Source organism: Emys orbicularis, chromosome 4 (assembly GCF_028017835.1).
Source record: "Emys orbicularis isolate rEmyOrb1 chromosome 4, rEmyOrb1.hap1, whole genome shotgun sequence".
NCBI classification, from domain to species: Eukaryota; Metazoa; Chordata; order Testudines; family Emydidae; genus Emys; species Emys orbicularis.
This window is the reverse complement of record NC_088686.1, coordinates 130,191,497-130,209,941: the sequence shown is the minus strand read 5'-3', so window position 1 is coordinate 130,209,941 and position 18,445 is coordinate 130,191,497. Positions and strand designations below refer to the sequence as shown.

The window sequence follows — 18,445 nt, the reverse complement described above, 5'->3', positions numbered from 1 at the left end:
AGCATCTGCCGAAATGCCGCCGAGAAGCAGTGTCATCAAGAGGCGTCGCTGCTGATTTTAGGCGGCATTTCGACGGCAATGCCTCTTGATGACAATGCTTGTCGGCGGCATTTCAGCGGCGATGCCTCTTGACGTTGCCGCTTTTCGGCAGCATTTCGTCGGATGCTTGTCCGCCGGCCACAGTCCTCGGTGGCTCATCGTCCAGTGCCTGCCAGACGAAAAAGGTTGGGGACCACTGTGATAGACTAAAGGAGCTCAGTCTATTTAGCTTAATGAAGAGAAGGTTAAGGGGTGACGTGATCAGTCTGTACGTACCTGCATATTTAATAATGGGCTATTCAGTCTAGCAGAGAAAGATATAACATGATCCAATGGCTAGAAGTTGAAGTTAGACAAATTCAGACTGGAAATGAGATGTAAATTCTTAACGGAGAGGGTAATTAACCACTGGAGCAATTTACCGAAGATTGTGGGGGATTCTCCATCACTGACCATTTGTAAATCACGATGGGCTGTTTTTCTCAAAGTTCTGCTCTAGAAATGATTGGGGGAAGTTCCCTGGCCTGTGTCATGCAGGAGGTCAAACTGGGTGAGCACAATGGTCTCTTCTGGCCCTGGACTCTATGAAGCTGAATGTATGAAACAATGGGCTCCTAGTCCCTGAGTGGGGCTCCCGGTGCTACCAGCTTACAAGGATCACAGTGTATGGGAGACCCCTATACCCATCATCCTGCCCCTGCATTGACAAAGCTCAGTATTCAGCCCACATCTTCTCTGGTAGAGGTATCTGGAGAAGCCTTGGCCCATCTCTCTGGCTCCTGGTCAGCACAGCTCAGTTGCATGGCTTCGGTCGGATGACTCTGGCCATGGACGCCCCCTCAGCAAGGGGCTCGTGCAGGTTAGGTTGGCGGCATAGCCAGGGCTGGCTCCAGCATTTTTGCCGCCCCAAGCAGTGGGGGGGGGGGGAGGAGCTGTGATCAGTTCTGCCGCCGCTTCATTCTTCAGCGGCAATTCGGGCCGCCCCAAGCACCTGCTTGCTGCGCTGGTGCCTGGAGCCGGCCCTGAGAGTAGCCCAAGCAGCATTGTCTGGCAGTGACATGACGGCAGCTGTCTGAGGTTGAAGTTCTCCATGCAGTCAGGTAGCCAAGCACCCGATGCTTGGTCCATAAATAGCCTTCTGCTGCAGAGCCCCCAGGGGGAGGGTTGGTGAAACAAGCACAGCCAGAACTTGCAGGCTAGAAGGTTCGTATCTAGCAAGGTTCTGGGTTCAGGCTCTCCCCGTCGGTGCTGAGCCTGGGGAAGGGGTGGTGGCACCCCTGCAATGCATCTTCATGATGAAATGCATGGGGCCAGATTCCCAAAAGCTCAGCACCCCAATGGGGGCAGACGTACAGTAAAGCTCAGCTCCCATGTAGTACCCAAATAAGGGCTGATTTTTCAAAAGGGGTCAGTCAGCACCCCACCTGCTGGGCTCTTCTGAAAGGCCAGCCCAGTTTGTGGGTGCTCTGAAAATTCTGGCCTTATCCGAGGCCTCTCCTCCCTATTGCCAGGGTTGGGGGTGCGGCTTGGAAAGGGACCCACCACTGCCTTCTCACGCTGAGCCTTGGCTGCCGGAGGTTAGGTAATACTGTACTAAGCCAGCCTGCGGTCTTAACCCAGACAGACTCGCCAGTCAAATTAATGGGTCTGATCCTGCACTCTCAACAGTGGTTTATTTTTTAATAGCTGTAATTCTGTTGAGTGTAATGGATTTACTCCTGATTCCCATGGGGGCGAGTGGGATCAGGATCAGACCCTCTCTGTGCAGCCCTGTCATACTTCAGCTTTGCTGCCGGTCCTTCAGAAAGCATTGTCTCGTTTCACACCAGTGCTTCCAATGAAAGGGTGCGGGCACTTTCTCTGCCAGCGCTGTCATTGGGACAGCTTGCTCCAGCGAGCCCACCGAGCTGATATCACTCGACAGTAAGTGGATCCTAATAGCTGGGGCTCTGTTTCCGCCAGCCCCTGCCAATGGCAGAGAACCCGCACGCAGTGAGGCAGGCTGTGTCTCGGGGACCTTTATGTGGCGGGCCGCTCCAAGCCACATTCATGTGGTGTGGGGTGCTTTGCTTTGAGCGTGACAAGCCACCCAGCTAATCCCAGCATGCCGCGCTGACACATGGCCAGCGGTGCTTTGCCCGTCTAGCATGGCCGCGGTGACTTACTCTGCTTGCTCTGTAGGGGTTAGAGGCGAGTTTTCCCAGTGTGGAAGAGGGTATGTAACACATGGGGCTGGTCGCAGCCTGTGACGATGCTGCTTGTTGGAGCCAGCTGAGGTCACTCAATTAGGGTGAACTGCAAACAAAAGGGGGCAGACAAACCCCAAATGCTGGTGGTTATTCCAATATTTAGATTTACCAAGCCAGCACAAAACAGCTTCTATAGTATCATACAGGTTACTCAGAAGTCCAAACAACGCAGTTCCCTTAAAGTACCCAGCCTCAGGCCTCCATCCAGACACACGTCAGATATGATGATGATTACTGAAAATCTTATCTCATCATATAAAAGAGAGCTTCTTCCAACCCCAAAGGATCAGCCACATACCCAGGTCCAATTATAACTTAGATCTTACCCAAAATACATGCTACAGTCAATTCTTGTTAACTAAACTAAAATGTATTATAAAAGGAAAAGAGAGAGTGTTGGTTAAAAGATCAATATACATACAGACTTGAATTCAATTCTTGAGGTTCAGCTACATAGCAGAGGTGAGCTTGTAGTTGCCAAAAGTCCTTTTAGAAATAGTCCATAGGTTATCATCCAATGTCCATATTCAGGGTGACTCCAGTCAGTGACTGGGGATCTCAATCTTTATGGCCTAGGATTTCCCCCTCTTGAAACCCAAAGCAGATCTGAGATGAAGAAGGATCGTGTCCCAGGGTTCTTATACATTTCCAGCATCCGTTTGGCCGGAGAAACAATAGGCTTAACTCTCCTTCTCCCAAACATCCTGGCAATTAGCACAGGGTAATTTATCCATTAACAGTTCAGATACAGGTTATCACAACCTTCAAAGAGACATATAGACAATAATACTATTTCACTCTGGTATCTTCCTAAATGTTAATATTCCTTTTTTGATCTTTGAATCAAAGCTATAGCAATAGACAAGACTTTGTTTGCTTATATCACAAGACCTGAGTAAACATCTATTCTTCTATATCTAACAATGTAGACTTGCATTTCAAAGCTCTATTCATTTACATATCTTCCTAACAAGTCTCTAAAGTTCGGCCATGGGTCAGGTCAGTCTGTGAGCTAATTAACTCTTTCTGGTCCTGTCATCTTTCAATGAGATATTATATTAAACTTATAACGTCACACAGCCGAGGGGCCCTGAACGTAGGATCATGTGTCTGTCCGTGTGTGATCCTGGGGCGTGGAGGGGGTCAGTGTGCACATGGCCTGTCTCATGCCCCAGCATGCACTGAAGGGGGCAGGGGGGTGTCAGAAGCAAGGAGAGGAGGGGTGGCCAAGTTAGCCTGGCACTTTGGAGACCTGGGTTCAGGTCCCTGCTCCCCTAGAGACTCCAGTGTAACTGGGCACGGCCCTGGGGATGGCTACACTGCAGCGGGAAGCGAGCCCCTGGAGCCAAGCTTGGGGTCCAGCCTGCATCTCTGCCGGCGCAGCAGCCTCCCAGCTGCTGTCTCCAGTGGGCTGGTTCCTCTCTGTGCACCCGAGCAGCCAGGCTTCCTCCCAGCTGCAGTGTAGATGGACCCTCCGGGCCTGAGCTTCCCATCTGCACGCTGGGGCTCACAGCATGGCTCCGCCTCGCAGGGCGGCTGTGCTGATGTAACGACTGAGGCACTCAGACCCTGCGGTACTGGGGGCCAGCTAAGTACCATAGACAGACATCAGGCACGTCGATTCTTCTCTTCCCCGGCTTTGCCAGAAGCCCTTTTGGCGGGATCTCGGAGATGGGAGCGTTGTCCGCCTCTGAGTTCTGAATCGTTCCCAAGGACCCCTTTTCTCCCAGGGTCTGTCGGGCGCGCAAGGCTTAGAGGGGTTTGAAAATAAAGCTTTAAAGAATCTGGATATAAATTGCTTCTCAGCTCTGTGAATCAGTTTCCCCTTCCACAGTTTTGCAATAGCATGACCCCTGCTCTTCTCCAGTAGCCAAGAGAGACTTTGGGGTAGGCAAGCCCTGAACTGCAAACGTTTAAAAAAAACAAGCAGTGGGGGCAGACTTCTGCAACCCTTTTTTATACAACACAAAGAAACAACAAACAAACCTCAAATCTCCCCTGCAAGGCCGAACAGAACGGCCAGCTCGAGCACCCTCTCTTCAGCTGCTTACGTGTAGGGAGCATGTTGGTCAGAGGGGCCAAATTCACCTCTTGGCTTTACTGGCACACTGATTGCAGCGAGGGCGCGCAGACGGGCTGGAGGGAGACCTGCCCGAAGAGGAAGTGGGTGGTAAATGAGCACCTCTTACACCGATTTGCCATCCAGTGTGTGCACTAAAGGAGCATCACGTCCCTGTGCCGAGGGCAGAGGGAGGAAAAATAACTCCGAGGAGAGTGTAAGATACAGGAGGAGAGTGTAGGCAGCTCCACCTGACGTCCTCTGGCTTACACCTGCTGTGTAACTTACACCCACAGTTACATCAACACCGTGTTAGGCCCAGGCCCTTCTTACTCGAGTCCTGTCTTACTACAGTCAGGCTACCAGCAAGGAGCCCCTCCCGGCCATGGAGGAAGGGCCATGTGACCGGAGCAGTCTTGCAGCCCATGCAGCCAGGGCTAGGGGAACGGGAGTATCAACTGACACCTTCCTGAGCGGGGAAGGCACCAAACTGGGGCTCAGGAGAGCTGGGGTCTATTCCCGGCTCTGCACTGGCCTGCTGGTAGACCTCGGGCGTGGTCCACAGAAGAGCTGGGCTGGCATCTGTGAACCTCAACTGCGGGGTCCCCAGGACACTGGGTCCCTTGTGCTTATCCTCCTTCAGCTGCAATTGTTCCCCTGCAGCGTCCTGTGCTCGATCACTGCTGTGACTCCTCTCTACTGCCTGGGCCTGTAGCTTCCCCGATTTCTGCCCGGGCGAGAGGAACTAGAGGAGTGTGAATATGAGACCTTCTCTGTCCCGACTCAGCCCCTGAAAACACAGGTCTTGTTCAGCACGTGATCCCGCTGGTGGCACGTGCCTGGTCACAGCAGGAACAAAGCAGGCATAGATAATCGGGGATCAGACTTGGGTACAATCAACAATGGTGTAATTAACACATGCCCATGTCATGGAAGGACAAGGAAGGGGGCCTGACATTATGGCCCTGGATAGACCAAAAACATGGATATACTTAACTGGTGACCATGTGGGCCAGGAACAAGTAGCTCTCACTTGGAAAGACTGATAGAAATTCGGTGGGCTCTTCTGTCCAGCGGCTCAGAGAAGTGATACCAGCTGGAGATGAACGTTATCGAGCAGCATTGTTGCAGAGGGTGGGTGTTGGGCTCAGTTCTTCTCTCATCCCCATGGTAACTCCACAGGCCTTGTGATGTAGGTGGGAGGAGAGTGGGGCCCATGGTTCGGCGTGTGCCCAGGCACTCACCAGCCTGACACCTAAAGAGGCAGGTGGCACCTAGTGGTTTTGCAAAAGCACCTGAGCAGGTTAGGCCCCAACTCCCATGGAAAGTCGACTCTCCTAGGCACTGTGAAATCCCACTGTGTCTGTCTGCATCTTCAGGCCCCTAGGTCCCTGGGGAAATGAGTCCCAAGGGCCTGGTGTACACTGGGAATAGCTCCATTGCAGCCACTGGGGCAGGTTAGGAACCGGCCCTGGTCTGCTCACCGACCCCTGCCAGCATGATGGCGATGAAAACACTGATGAAGCTCCTCTTGGCAGGTGGTCCCCAGCTACAGCCAGGTGGGGGCGGGGTGTGAAAGGCTGTCCTCAAGCGCGTGTTGGGCCAGATTCTGATCCCGTGATGGTGAGACTCCATCGGCCCGACTCTGATCTCAGCTACACCAGTGTAACTGGAAGTAACTCCAGTAATGTCAGGGCAGCACGCCTGTGTTACACAGTGCGCCTGGAATCAGCCTGGCACAGGGGTGGGTCCAGCAGGAGGAGTCAGGCCCGTAGCGCTCCCAGTGCACACGGCCGGTGCTGTGCGGGTCTCGCTCTAGCTCACCTCTTTGCTTTCTCTTCCAGTCTGAATACCACTACGAATACACGGCTTGTGACAGCCTCGGCTCGCGGTGGAGGGTGGCCGTGCCGCACACCCCAGGACTCTGCACGGGCCTGCCGGACCCCATCAAGGGCACGGAATGCTGTAAGCTACTGGCCTGCCCCAGCTGCCCTGCGCTCTCTGCGCAGGCGGTGACTGGGGGAGGCTGCACTTGTCACATCTCATCTATGCCACTGGCTTCTGAAACGTGCCCACCAGGCTATTAAAGGGTACAGGCCTGCTCCTGCTCCCTGTGAAACTGGGGAGAGCTTTGCCACTCACTTCCCGAGCAGCAGGCCAGCAAATATTAGGCCTGATTCTCCTCATGTAAATTAGGAGTAACCCCCTGAGGCCCCATTCCCCTCTAACTCCAATGAGGTCAGTGTAGCTAAACTGAGGTAGCACCAGTGTGAGCGAGAGCAGATTCAGATCCTGTATATCTGGGGTTTGTTGAGTATTTTCTATCCAGTGATTATTGTAATAGAGGCTCCAGAGAAAGACAGTGTTTCATAAGCTACGGAATGGCACAGTTCCCTAAAAGGGACCAACAGAACCTGTCTGCGGATAGCAACGGGCATTCATTAACCAAGACTCAGCTTCTCTTCCATTCCTGGGGGAGACTAGGAAGACAGGACTGCAGCAGGGGAGCCCTTTAAAGTGAGCTTTAAAGTTGCATCTGAAGAAGTGGGTTTTTACCCTTGAAAGCTTATGCCCAAATAAATCTGTTGGCCTTTAAGGTGCCACCGGACTCCTCGTTGTTTTTAAAGTGATCTGCGTATCAGATCAGTCAGACGTACAGCCCGTAAAATGGGGATAACAAATCACACTATAGCCCCACGCTGGGAGTCTATGATCCTGGCACTCCAGATGAAATACAAATGCTGGGGATCGTTGGCTAAACCCCGGTCCGTGTCCACCTCTCTCTGAGCTCTCTCTCTGGGGTTCTGTGTTACAGCTTTCTCCTGCAAAGCGGGGCAGTTCCTCGACATGAAGGACCAGTCGTGCAAGCCGTGTGCCGAGGGCAGGTATTCCCTGGGCACTGGCATCCGCTTCGACGAGTGGGACGAGCTGCCCCACGGCTTCGCCAGCATTGCAACCAACCTGGAGAGCGACAGCAGCGTCTTGGAGTCCCTGGAGAACTGCACCACGTGAGTTGGTTGTTGCTGCACCCCAGGGCAGGGCCGCCTTTTATGGAGCCCCAGGCTGCAGCCAGCATCCTTGGCCTTTTGTGCAGGAGAGCCTGGCTTCCAGGAGCGCTGATCCCCCCCCCCCCCCCCCCTCTGGCTGCAGTCAGTATGAGCTGCAGGCCACCGGCACCTGACAACCAGGCTTATGCCATAATTGGACAAATCAGCGTGGTTCTGCTCTCACTTGCCCAGTCTCACACAGGGCCGTCCCTAGCTATTCTGGGGCCCTACACAGCCCCAGACCTCTGTGGGGGAGGGAGGCTAGCCCCAGGCCTCCGCACGGGGGGGCGGGGCTGGCTTGGGGGCAGGGGGGAACCAACCCCCAGCACTCACCAGCGGATGGGGTTGGGCCGCTGCACTTCCCGCTGCCGGCGAGTGCCAGCCCAGCCCTGCTGCAGCCCTCAGGAGAGTGGGGGCGGGGCTGGGGCGGAGCAGGGGCGGGGGCCATGGGGAAGAAGCGGAGAAGGGGCTGGAGCAGCACACAGCTACGCAGGGCACCAAATTTCCTGGTGCCCTACGCAGCTGCATACTTTCCATTGACAGTGACGCTACTCCTGATTTACACCGGGGGAGTGAGGGGAATCAGGCCCAGTGAGGTTACTTCTGAGTCGCACCGGGGTGAGGGAATTTGGCCTCAATAATTGTCACCCAAAGTGTGTGATGTAATTATTAGAACATCCTATATCTAAATCACTGTGAGTGGTTTAGAAGTGGGGTTGAATGCACTGGACTATTCGTGGCTATGATTTGGGTTGGTATTTTATGCCCAACAGATCTTTAGGGGTTAGACATTTTGTGCACCCAGTTATTGTTGAATAGCAGGGAAAAGCAGATGAGTTTTCTACATGAGCAGTAGCACATGAGGGAGTGAACCTGAGCCAAAGGGAACTGGGGATTGACTCAGCAGCTGTGTTTTGAGACTCCAGAGGCTGAGGAGGGCATGGCATAATCTGAACGTGACCCTAACGCTGCCCCAGAACAGCAGCGAGACTCCAGTGGCACGATTTGATGGCAGCCCTAGTTGTTAAGGCTCATGTTAGCGTGACGGCAGCAGAGGCAGGCATGCGATAGAGCCGGAGCATCCGAGTGCCGATGGGGATGGAGCGCTCTGCGCGTGAGCTGCCTCTCCATGGAAGTCCCTCTGCATGCAGGCTGCCTGCTGCTGTGCTCACCGGGCCCTTGGCGCTGGGGGAGACTCTGCCGTCTAGCTCCCAAGGGGGCATTTGGGGCTAAAAGGATCGCTCTAATTTTTCTCTTCATCCTCGGTTCCCCGCCTCTTTCTGCCCTGTGTTAGGCCAGGCCCTTCCCTGCAGGTGCGGTAGGTAGCCAGCAGGGCGGCGGTATGAACACCGCTCCCGCGAGACGTCTCAGGAGTCTGCTCCAGCCCGAGTCCTGCAGCACTGCCAGGCCCGGCGCCCGCCTTGTTCAGTCCTTCAAGGTTACATGGGGCTCCCAACTGAGTTCTCCAGCCTTTCATGGGGCCAGGTGTTTCAGGCTGTCCTCTGACCCGATTAGCCCTGCCTTCTCAGGCTGCCTCACAGCCTGTTACAGCCCAGGCAGGGCTAACTGAACAGGGCTGGTTGGCCGCAGGCCTACTGGCCCCTAATGGGACAGCCTGCCCTGCCAACTGCTCAGACCCTCAGATCTGGGCCATCCTGGTTGGCGGCTCTGTGCTAGGTAGGTGGAGCCTTGTGCCTGCTGCTTTCTCTCTCTCCCGTCCTTTAGTTGACTGCCATCGCGCGCCTGCCGTACCGGGTGTTGTTCCCACGACATCCCCATAGGATCTGCCGTGGGTGCCGTGGGGCAGAGCTGTGATCCCCTGCCCCTGCGACCCGCTGCCACTGGAACAGCACTTTGCCCAGAGCAGTGCAGAGACCTCTGCTCTGCCGCCAGGGGCGGGGAGCATCCTCTCCCTGGGACCGAGTGCAGCAGCCAGTGGAGAGGATCCACTAGCTGAGCAGTGGGGTCCAATCTCCCAGCCAAAGCTAGTGGTAGCCACAAGTTCCCCTCCCCACTGGTGCCCTCTGACCGGGTCTTTCCCATGGTGGGGCAGAGTGGAGCAGCCACCATGTCCAACTGGCATGGTCAGTACCACGTGTTCGGTGGAGGGTCTCCCCACCCACAGCTGATCCAGCCCAGGCCTGTCCACAGAGGCGTAGCGAGCGCCCTCCGACCGGAGGGGGCCCCGCAAGGAAGGGGGCCCCTAAAAGTGGCAAAATAAATACCGCATTCCAGTTTCTGCATTGTAAGGGGCCCCGCCCGGACATATGTTTGGAGGGGGCCACCGTTCGGGAGGGGGGCCACGTTCTTTGTTGCTACGGCCCTGCCTGTCCAGAGGACCATGAAGGACCCCATGTCACAGATCACAGGACTCGTGCTCTCTCCAGGCTCTGTACAGTCCCTGGGGGGAACCCACTTCAGTGCGACAGCCCTTCTCGGGGTCCACTCTGTCTCGGGGTTAAGCTGGTCACCAGGTTACCAGTCACTGGGGTATCCATTCTCCAGGCCGGGCACCAGTCGCTGGGGTTTCCATTCTCCAGGTCATTCGCTGGCCTTCTGTAACAACAAACTCCCTCTCCCACCACCTTGTTAAACCAGTAACACACAGGAAAACTGAGTCCCACGCCCTCTGCAAACAAACCAGTGAAAACAACAAGAAAAGCCCCTGCTTTGTCACACCTCACATGTAGCGCTAATGTTTAGCTGGGCTCTGGCACCAAGCAACAGGACCCCTGTCACCCCCCCAGCCCTTAGCTGCACCAGCCAAGCTGCTCCCACCCTGCAGCACATGGCTCTCTGGTCCCCCTGTTCACCCCCATGTGTCTGAAGCACAGATGTGCTGTTCAGGGAGTAGCCAACCCGGAAGCCTGGTCCCTTCTCTAATGAAGTTGCACAAAGGTTCCAGCTGCTTCTCCTGTTGCACGAGGAGGCATGTCGGGAGCTACAGATCCGTTAGAGCGTCCAGCCCACAGCCCGGAAAGACCCTTCCCTGCTGTACACTTTCCCAGGGTTTCTCTAACCCTGCTGTTGAATGTCCCAAGCTATAGAGCTTCCATCCTTTCCCCTGGGTGACCTCCTGCCATCAGGAAGTCTTCCCGGATAGTCTAGATTCACCCTTTCTTAACATCCCTCCAGGTGTGCTGCACCCCTGGAGCTGTGCAGGCTCAACACTGCACTGCCCCCTTCCTTCAATTTTTGCCCAGTGCATACGTAACCTGTGGAACTCACTGTCACATGATATTAGTTAGGCCAAGAGCTCAGTAGGATTCAAAAAATGGAATAGGCATCTCTGGATAAGAACAGCCACAGTTAGACTAAAGTGTTAATGCGATAAGGGCTATAATCCTTGGCGCATCATGGCATGAGCCGGCCAACGACTGTCTGGGCTCTGAGCAATATTCCATCGGCACTCACTGAGATTCTCGCCCCTTCCTCTGCAGCAGCTGGTGCTGTTAGCGCCGGACTGGGCTAGATGGCGCCTGGTCTGATCCAGGCTGGGGATCCTGCCACCTTCTAGGACCTGCCTCTTGCCCCTCCCCCACTTCCACTCCTCCCATCTTCAGAGTTGCATAGAAAGCCTGGCACTCTTGCAGGCACATCAGCCCCGGCTCTCTGACCAGGGAGGGTTCAGCAGCACCTGCCCGGATGCAGGGACGGCCATTTTAAATAATCTCTGGTGGTATCTTTCTGTGCTAGATCAGAAACAGCGTCTGTATTGTAAGGCACCTGTCACTGCAACCAGCCCTAGTAGCTGATTATCATTTGTTAGTGTGAATGCGATAGCCTCTGGCCTCCGAAAGCCTGCCGAGGGCTTTACCAGCGACAGGGGGTGGATAGATGCACAGGTATTGGTTCTCCCATCACTGAACTGCAGCCACCTCTGGGGTGGTACATGGCAGCTGTTCAACAGCCCACAGCAACCTACCCAGCTGTTTTGGAGGTGAAGGAGAGCACTATCGCTAACTGCAGCTGCTGGAGGAAACTAAGGCCTTGTCTATATTCAGTTGCATTACTGCTAATTTAAGCCAGGCTTGCATTGATTTAGCTTAATTTGGCAAAGAATTTACTTAAGCCTGGTTTAAATCTAATTAAGAGCATCCATGGAAGCAGTTCAGTAACATGCCGTTAGTTAAACCAGGGCAACTCTGAATGTAGACAGGGCTCAGGCAGGTTTTAGGTCTCCTCCCTGCGGCTGAGTTCGCACTGCTCGCAGTCTGCCGTCGCGCACAGCTTCGTTTCCCTCCTGTCCTTTGATCACTTCCCGCGCCGAGAAGGCTCAGATGCTTCAATCGAAAACAGGCTTTTCATGAGTCGCTCTCCCTGGAAGACTGCGACATGCCACTAGCGAGAGCGTTTATGCAACTTGCAAATGTAACCTACTTCTAGCGTCACTTTAATTATTCATCCCACTTCCGGGCGCACTCAGAGCAGATGCAGCTCTGCAGAGCCTCGATCCCTTTCTTCCCAATAGGGCCGGATCGGTCTGTTCGGCTCAGAGCAGCGACCAGCGGTGGGGCAGGAAGGAAGGTCACTGAGCATGCTGCTTTCCTGCCATGTGACATGCTAGCGAAGAAGATGCGCTAAGGGAAGGCGCGGTGATCACAGTGCTCGGGGCGGGGCCTTTCTAGTCAGCTGTGCCGTTCTGAGCACATCTGCAAATCCCTGGTGATGCCAGTGACTGCACTGACCTGACTGAGAGCACAGTCTGGCCTGTGTGCTCCACCGGGGCAGGCTGGGAATGTCTCACCCCTGGGCCTTGTCGCTCCTCCCCCCCCGGCGAGCGATGCTGTTCCTCACTTTGTGCTTGTAGTTCTCCCTTCCCTGAGCAGCGTCTGGCCTCGGTGCTCTGCTCATTGCTGTGCTGTTCTCGCTGTTCCAGCTCAACCTGGGTGCCCCTGGGAGACTACGTTGCCTCCAACACAGACGAGTGCACAGCCACCCTGATGTACGCTGTCAACCTGAAGCAGTCTGGCACCGTCTCCTTCGAGTACATCTACCCGGACAGCAGCATCGTCTTTGAGTTCTTTGTACGTCTCCTTGGGTTGCTGCTCCTCATTGGAGTTCTCCGGGACACGTTCCCGTATCAGAGTCTCCAAGGGCTGGTCTGATGCACACCCTGGGAGGGTCAGGAGGGATTGAACCTGGGACCTAAACACGTGAGCCTCTACTGCAGGGGTGGGCAAACTAAGCCGGCCCGCAAGCCGCACCATGCAGCTCCCGGAAGCCACTGCATGGCCCCGCTCCGGCTCCTACGCGTTCCAGTGGGAGCTGCAGGGGCGGTGCCTGCGGGCGGGGCAGCGTGCAGAGAAGGGATATGCCACTGCTTCTGGGAGCCGCTTGAGGCAAGCGCCACTCGGAGCCTGCACCCCCGAGCCTCTCCCCACGCCCCAATGCCCTACCCCAGCCCTGAACCCCCCCTGCTCTCCAAACCTCTCAGTCCCAGCCCAGAGCACCCTCTTGCACCACAAACCTCTCATTCCCAGCCCCACCCCAGAGCCCGCACACCCAGCCAGAACTTGCACCCCTGTCCCAGCTCAGAGCACCCTCCTGCACCCCAAATTCCTCATCCCTAGCCCCACCCCAGAGCCCGAACCCCCAACCAGAGCCCTCAACCCCTCCCGCACCCCAACCCCAATTCTGTGAGCATTCACAGCCTGCCATACAATTTCTAGTCCCCGATGTGGTCCTCGGGCCAAAAAGTTTGCCCACCCCTGCTCTGCTGCCTGAGCTACCCGACCCAGCTGTGTTATCTATGGCTGGGGCAGGCTCCTGACCTCTCACGTGGCTCAGATGCCACTAGTGGGGGACAGTCCAGCTGCTGTCACAGCCCCAAGAGGAAACGTGCATTGAGGGGTTCCTGCCCATTCCTCTGGCTCGGCAGGAGGTGGTTCAAGGTTGCCCGCAGGATTCTCTTGGTGCCCAACTGCTGGGAGTGCCGCCTGCTTGCACTGACCCGGAGGGCAGGATGGCCAAAGTGTGGCTGGGCTGCCCTCCAAGTTAATAAGCAAACACTCCAGGTCCCAGCATGCAGTGCTCCATCTCAAGCTGCTGGGTGGAGCACTGCATGCTAGGACATGTAGTCTCTGTGGGTGGTCCCTACAGTTGATATTCGTCCTTTGTGTGATGCTCTAGGGCAGGGGTAGGCAACCTATGGCACGTGTGCCGAAGGCGGCACACGAGCTGATTTTCAGTGGCACTCACACTGCCCGGGTCCTGGCCACTGGTCCGGGGGGCTCTGCATTTTAATTTAATTTTAAATGAAGCTTCTTAAACATTTTTAAAACCTTATGTACTTTACATACAACAGTAGTTTAGTTATATATTATAGACTTCTAGAAAGAGACCTTCTAAAAACGTTAAAATGTATTACCGGCACGTGAAACCTTAAATTAGAGTGAATAAATGAAGACTCGGCACACCACTTCTGAAAGGTTGCCGACCCCTGCTCTAGGGCTTGTGCATGTTACCCATCTCTCAGAGCCCAGTTTGAGGGCTTTGCCCTGTGCCAGGGGGCTGGGAAGGCAGTGGAAGGGTCCTTTCAAAAACAGTCAGTGGGGTGAGAAACTGCACTAAGAACCCAGCAGCAGGCCTCTGAGAATTCACCTGCCGAAACTGCATCCTCAGCCCGAGTTCCATGTGCCGTAGGTTCAGAACGATCAGTGCCAGCCGACCGTGGAGGAGTCCCGGTGGATGAGAACCACGGAAAAGGGATGGGAGTCCCACAACGTAAGTAGGAGCCAACTGCAAGATCCTCCATCTCCCCACACAGCGTGGCGCGGCTGGGGGCATAGCTGGCAGGCTGTGGAGACCCACACCTGCACTCACAGCCAGTGAGCTAACCTTGTGTCCCAGGGCTGCTGGAGGAGTGGCAAAGGTCCCTCCCCATCCCTGGGGTTGATCAGTTAAAATCCAACCAATAGCTGCTGGGGTCACACTCAGTGCCCCAGAGTGACTGGTCACTTAGAAAATCGTGGCCACAGGGGATATCCCCGGTGTCCCAGCCAGCACTCCCTCTGTCAGCACAGCTGGTTCGAAGGCCCAGGACGACAGATGATCTGTTGCTGAGTGCAGGACTGCTAGACTCTGATTCTGTCCCTGCCCGCGCTGCTGTAAGTCGGGAGTGCCTGCGCTTGGTGGAGCTGCACCGGTCTGAAACCAAGTGAGATCAGAGCTGGGTCCCTGCTCTAACCACTGGGTATCACCCCATCTCTGTGTCAGCCAGTGCCTCTTTGGACCCTGCAAAGCAACGTCCCGTTTCCTGCCAGGATTTGACCTACCCCCAGGGGGTTCTGTTTAATCTCGTAGGTGGAACTGAGTCGCGGTAACAACGTGCTGTACTGGAGAACCACGGCCTTCTCCGTGTGGTCCAAGGTACCCAAACCCGTGCTGGTGCGGAACGTTGGCATCACAGGTACGCGCTCGTCCACTGCACGATCGCACCAGCCACTCCCCACCAGCCACAGTCCGAGCTGAATTTGTGTCCTTCCCTCCTGCCCCAGGGGTGGCCTACACTTCGGAATGCTTCCCCTGCAAAGCGGGCACCTACGCCGCCACCTCGGGATCTTCCTTCTGCCAGCTGTGCCCAGCCAACTCCTACTCCAGCAAGGGTGCTACCTCCTGCCAGAGGTGTGAGCCAGACACCTACTCAGGTAACGGGCTGTGTGTTCCCAGGCCTGCACCCCGACACACAGCTTCTGCGTTAGGCACCCCAGGACCTTCTGACGTGACCCGGCTCAGCTGTGCTGTTCTCACTCCACTACAAACCCGCCCCGAGCAGCAGGGGCTGCCAGCGCATCGCCATTGGTGTATCACTTCCTGTTCCCTGCCCACCTGTGGGATCTCCCGGCTGCACCTGTCTCGCCCCTGGCAGTGCCCACCAGGAGCCTGGGAGGCTGACCTAGACCCTGGACTCGTCCCCGGGCATTGCTGTCCCCTCCCCCCACCCCCTTACTGCTGTTGAAACTAAGGGTGAAGGTGGCTGCTTTGGTTTTCCTGCTTGTTCCCACACCAGCGTCCCCAGAGATGACCACGGAGCCCTGCACAGAGAGATGGGACTGAACCTCTGTTGCCCTTCTCCCAAACTATGGGGCAAGGGGTGAGATAAAGGGGGCCCAGGTCAAAACCGGGGAGGGGCAGGTCTGGTTTTACAAAAGAAAACTCTGCTCAGATGTTTAAAATCCCCCCCAGCCCCCTTCTGTTTGCTTGGAAACAGTTTGTCCCTGCTGCCCCGGAGCCAGCAGGGGAGCCCCAGAGGTTCCAGTTTTTCAGGCCTGCTATAAAGGGGAGCGATTTTGTTACAACATTCCTGCAATGGAATGATGCGTTTACCAGAAACTTCTGACTCTGGAGAATGTGGCGCAGCAGGTCATTCGAAGGCCAGCAGACTTCTCTGGGGCATCCCATCGAAATGAAAGCAGGCCCAGGAAAGTCCCACCTTCGGGAACCTGTCACAACAGTAATACTGTCCCTAGCTCTCATAGCACTTTACAAAGGAGGTCAGTATCAGTATCCCCAGTTGAGGAAACTGAGGCATGGAAAAGGGACGTGACCTGTCCAAGGTCATGCAGTAGTTCAGTGGCAGAGGCCTTGGGAAAGTCACTCTCTCTTCCCCCCCCTCCCTCCCCCCCGCGTCCGACGGGGATAGCAGTCCTGCCCTGCCTCGCTGGGGATGTGAGGAGAAACACACCAAAGGCTACTCCAGCAATAGGAGCCGGAAGACAACTGAGGTAGATAAACATACAGCACATAGTCAGTGCATCCTGCCAGTGACTCTTGGGGGGAATACGCACCATTAGACCCCGGAAGGGTTAATCAGCGAGCAGCAGCTAGTCTGTGCATAATAGACAAGCCCCACATCACGTGAGGGACCCTGGACACGCTAATGGGAGGGCGTGAATGCTGAGGAAGAGCCAACATCGTTCTCTCGCGGCACATGCTACTTGTGCTTCTGGGATTGAGTGGGCTGCACTGCTCTCATTGCTTAGTTTTAACCACAATCTTTTTCTTTCTCAACAAAGACCAAGGCTCTAGCTCTTGCAAACCTCGTCCACCCTGCACAGATAACGATTATTTCTACACACACACGGCCTGCGACGCCAGTGGAGAGGTACGTGCCGGCCAGTCTGCCTTATTGTCACAGGGCTGCCTCGGGAGTCACAAGTTTCTATTGTTTAGCACCGCAGTAACACTGTGCTCTTCTGTTCATGTTCAAAGCATTGACCGGCATTAGCTATTGAAAGGACACAGTTTACTTAAGTCATGCTCCTGTCTGCAAACCTTGACTTGCCTTTGTTACGCCCAACCCTGTAAGAGCCTGCACTGGGCAGAGAGCGCACCGTGTGTTTGCTTTGTGCGTCAGGCAGCGCTCTGTCTCAGATTGGTTTGACCATTTCCCTGCCCTGTCGGCGGAGAGCTGGGCAGCTTCCCCCATTGGGTGTGTCTTTCACACCCAAACCTGGGGAAAGCAGACTGACTCCATGGGAGCAAACCCACCGCTGGCCCGTTGGTTAGGGTTGTGTCTTTTTACATATGAAGGGCGCAGTGGGTCTGAACAACTGTGGCACTAAGTGTAGGCAGCGTACAGGGCCTTGCGACACGCTGAACGGTTCGGGGGTCTCCTGGTGCGCAGAACACAGGGAGGGCCACTGGAAGGCTCACTAAGTACTTAAAGGGGTACCACCCAATTCCTCTACACTGGCGTTAGGGTTTGCGTACTCCCAGCCGTTGTCCTGCTTTAAATACAGAGGCGTAGCGAAAGTGAGACAGCCCGGGTGGGCGGCTGTCAGGGAAGGGGAGTGTCACGGAGTCCCCGGGCGATGCTCTGGAACTGCTCCCCACAAAGCCAGTCAGGACTTTGGGGAGCCTCCTCTCCCTCGGAGCAGACCGTCTTCAGGGCAAGAAGCTCACATGGCTTCACCTCCTGGGTCTCTCCTGGGAGCATTCAGCATATGTCCCTCCGTGCGCTTCCCACAGCGAGTCCGCCCAGGCGGGGTCCTGGGGAAGCCAAAGCGTTCTGCACCCCCCACTTTGCAGTCAGACGTGACTCTCGGCCAGCCAGTAAAACAGAAGTTTATTAGACGACAGGAACACGGTCTAAAACAGAGCTTGTAGGTCCAGCGAACGGGACCCCTCCGTCGGGTCCATTCTGGGGCCCAGCGAGGCAGACCCCCGTCTTCCCTCCCTTCCACTCCCCAGCTAACTTCAAACTCCTGTCCAGCCCCTCCTTCTCTGGGCTTTGTCTCTTTCCCAGGCCAGGAGGTCACCTGATCCCTTTGTCTCCAACACCTTCAGTTGGCACCTTTGCAGAGGAGGGGCCCAGGCCATCAGTTGCTAGGAGACAGAGTGTCGGGCATTTATGTACACTGGCCCTTTGCTCTGCAGCAACCATACACCCTTATCCCACCACCTAGATACTTAAGAACTGCATAGGGGAAACTGAGGAAAACATTAAGAACAGTCCCACTTCGTCACAGGGAGTGAGCTAGACTTGGGAAGGCACCTGTGTGAGTACCTGCATGCAGGCTAGAGCCCAGTATGACTGCGGCGTAGTGGTGCTGCCTGGAGCAGTACCCGCCAGCACACCCTGCTCCTGAGTACGGCCGGTGGGAAATGGAGTCTCTTCTCCATTCATTTTCGTTTGTTCTCTGGAAACGCACGTTTGCAATCAAGGGGCCGGTGTGGAGCTTGATAACAACACAAACCTGAGCGATTGCCAGGAACCAGCCTCTTCGCCACACGGCTCCGCTTCAGCCAAACGGCCTTGTCGGTGTGGGAGCAGCCGTGACACAGTTCTTCAGCCTGCTCTAGTGCTGAGCTGTCCCAAGCCCTCTCCTCTGAATGCTCAGCCGCTGCCCAGCGCTCTCAGGCACTGCGGGGTCTGAGCAACTCCCAGTCTTGTCACATGTCTCCCTGCACGCCCCTGGGGGGCAGGGCAAGGCTGTTCTCCCACGTACAGCTGGGCCCCGAGGGCCGAAGTGACCTGTCACTCAGGAGTCTCTGGTAATGATCCCACGTCTCTCGGGTGCTGGGCGGGTGCCCTGAGCACTGAGCCA

General features: G+C 55.6%; 1 protein-coding gene across 4 annotated transcripts in view; it reads left to right on the top strand.

Moving 5' to 3' along the window:
• The window catches only part of ELAPOR1 (endosome-lysosome associated apoptosis and autophagy regulator 1), an 87,324-nt gene that overhangs the window by 27,451 nt on the left and 41,428 nt on the right, over window positions 1–18,445 (top strand). For 2 of the 4 annotated variants that reach the window (XM_065403199.1, XM_065403200.1), the window contains exons 2-8: window positions 6,192–6,312; window positions 7,163–7,355; window positions 12,274–12,421; window positions 14,040–14,120; window positions 14,700–14,805; window positions 14,894–15,043; window positions 16,412–16,500. In XM_065403199.1, coding sequence (XP_065259271.1) covers window positions 6,192–6,312; window positions 7,163–7,355; window positions 12,274–12,421; window positions 14,040–14,120; window positions 14,700–14,805; window positions 14,894–15,043; window positions 16,412–16,500 — 888 coding nt within the window. Of the gene's footprint in view, window positions 1–6,191; window positions 6,313–7,162; window positions 7,356–12,273; window positions 12,422–14,039; window positions 14,121–14,699; window positions 14,806–14,893; window positions 15,044–16,411; window positions 16,501–18,445 lie in introns of those variants that run through there. The other 2 variants (XM_065403201.1, XM_065403202.1) reach the window with 2 other exon arrangements.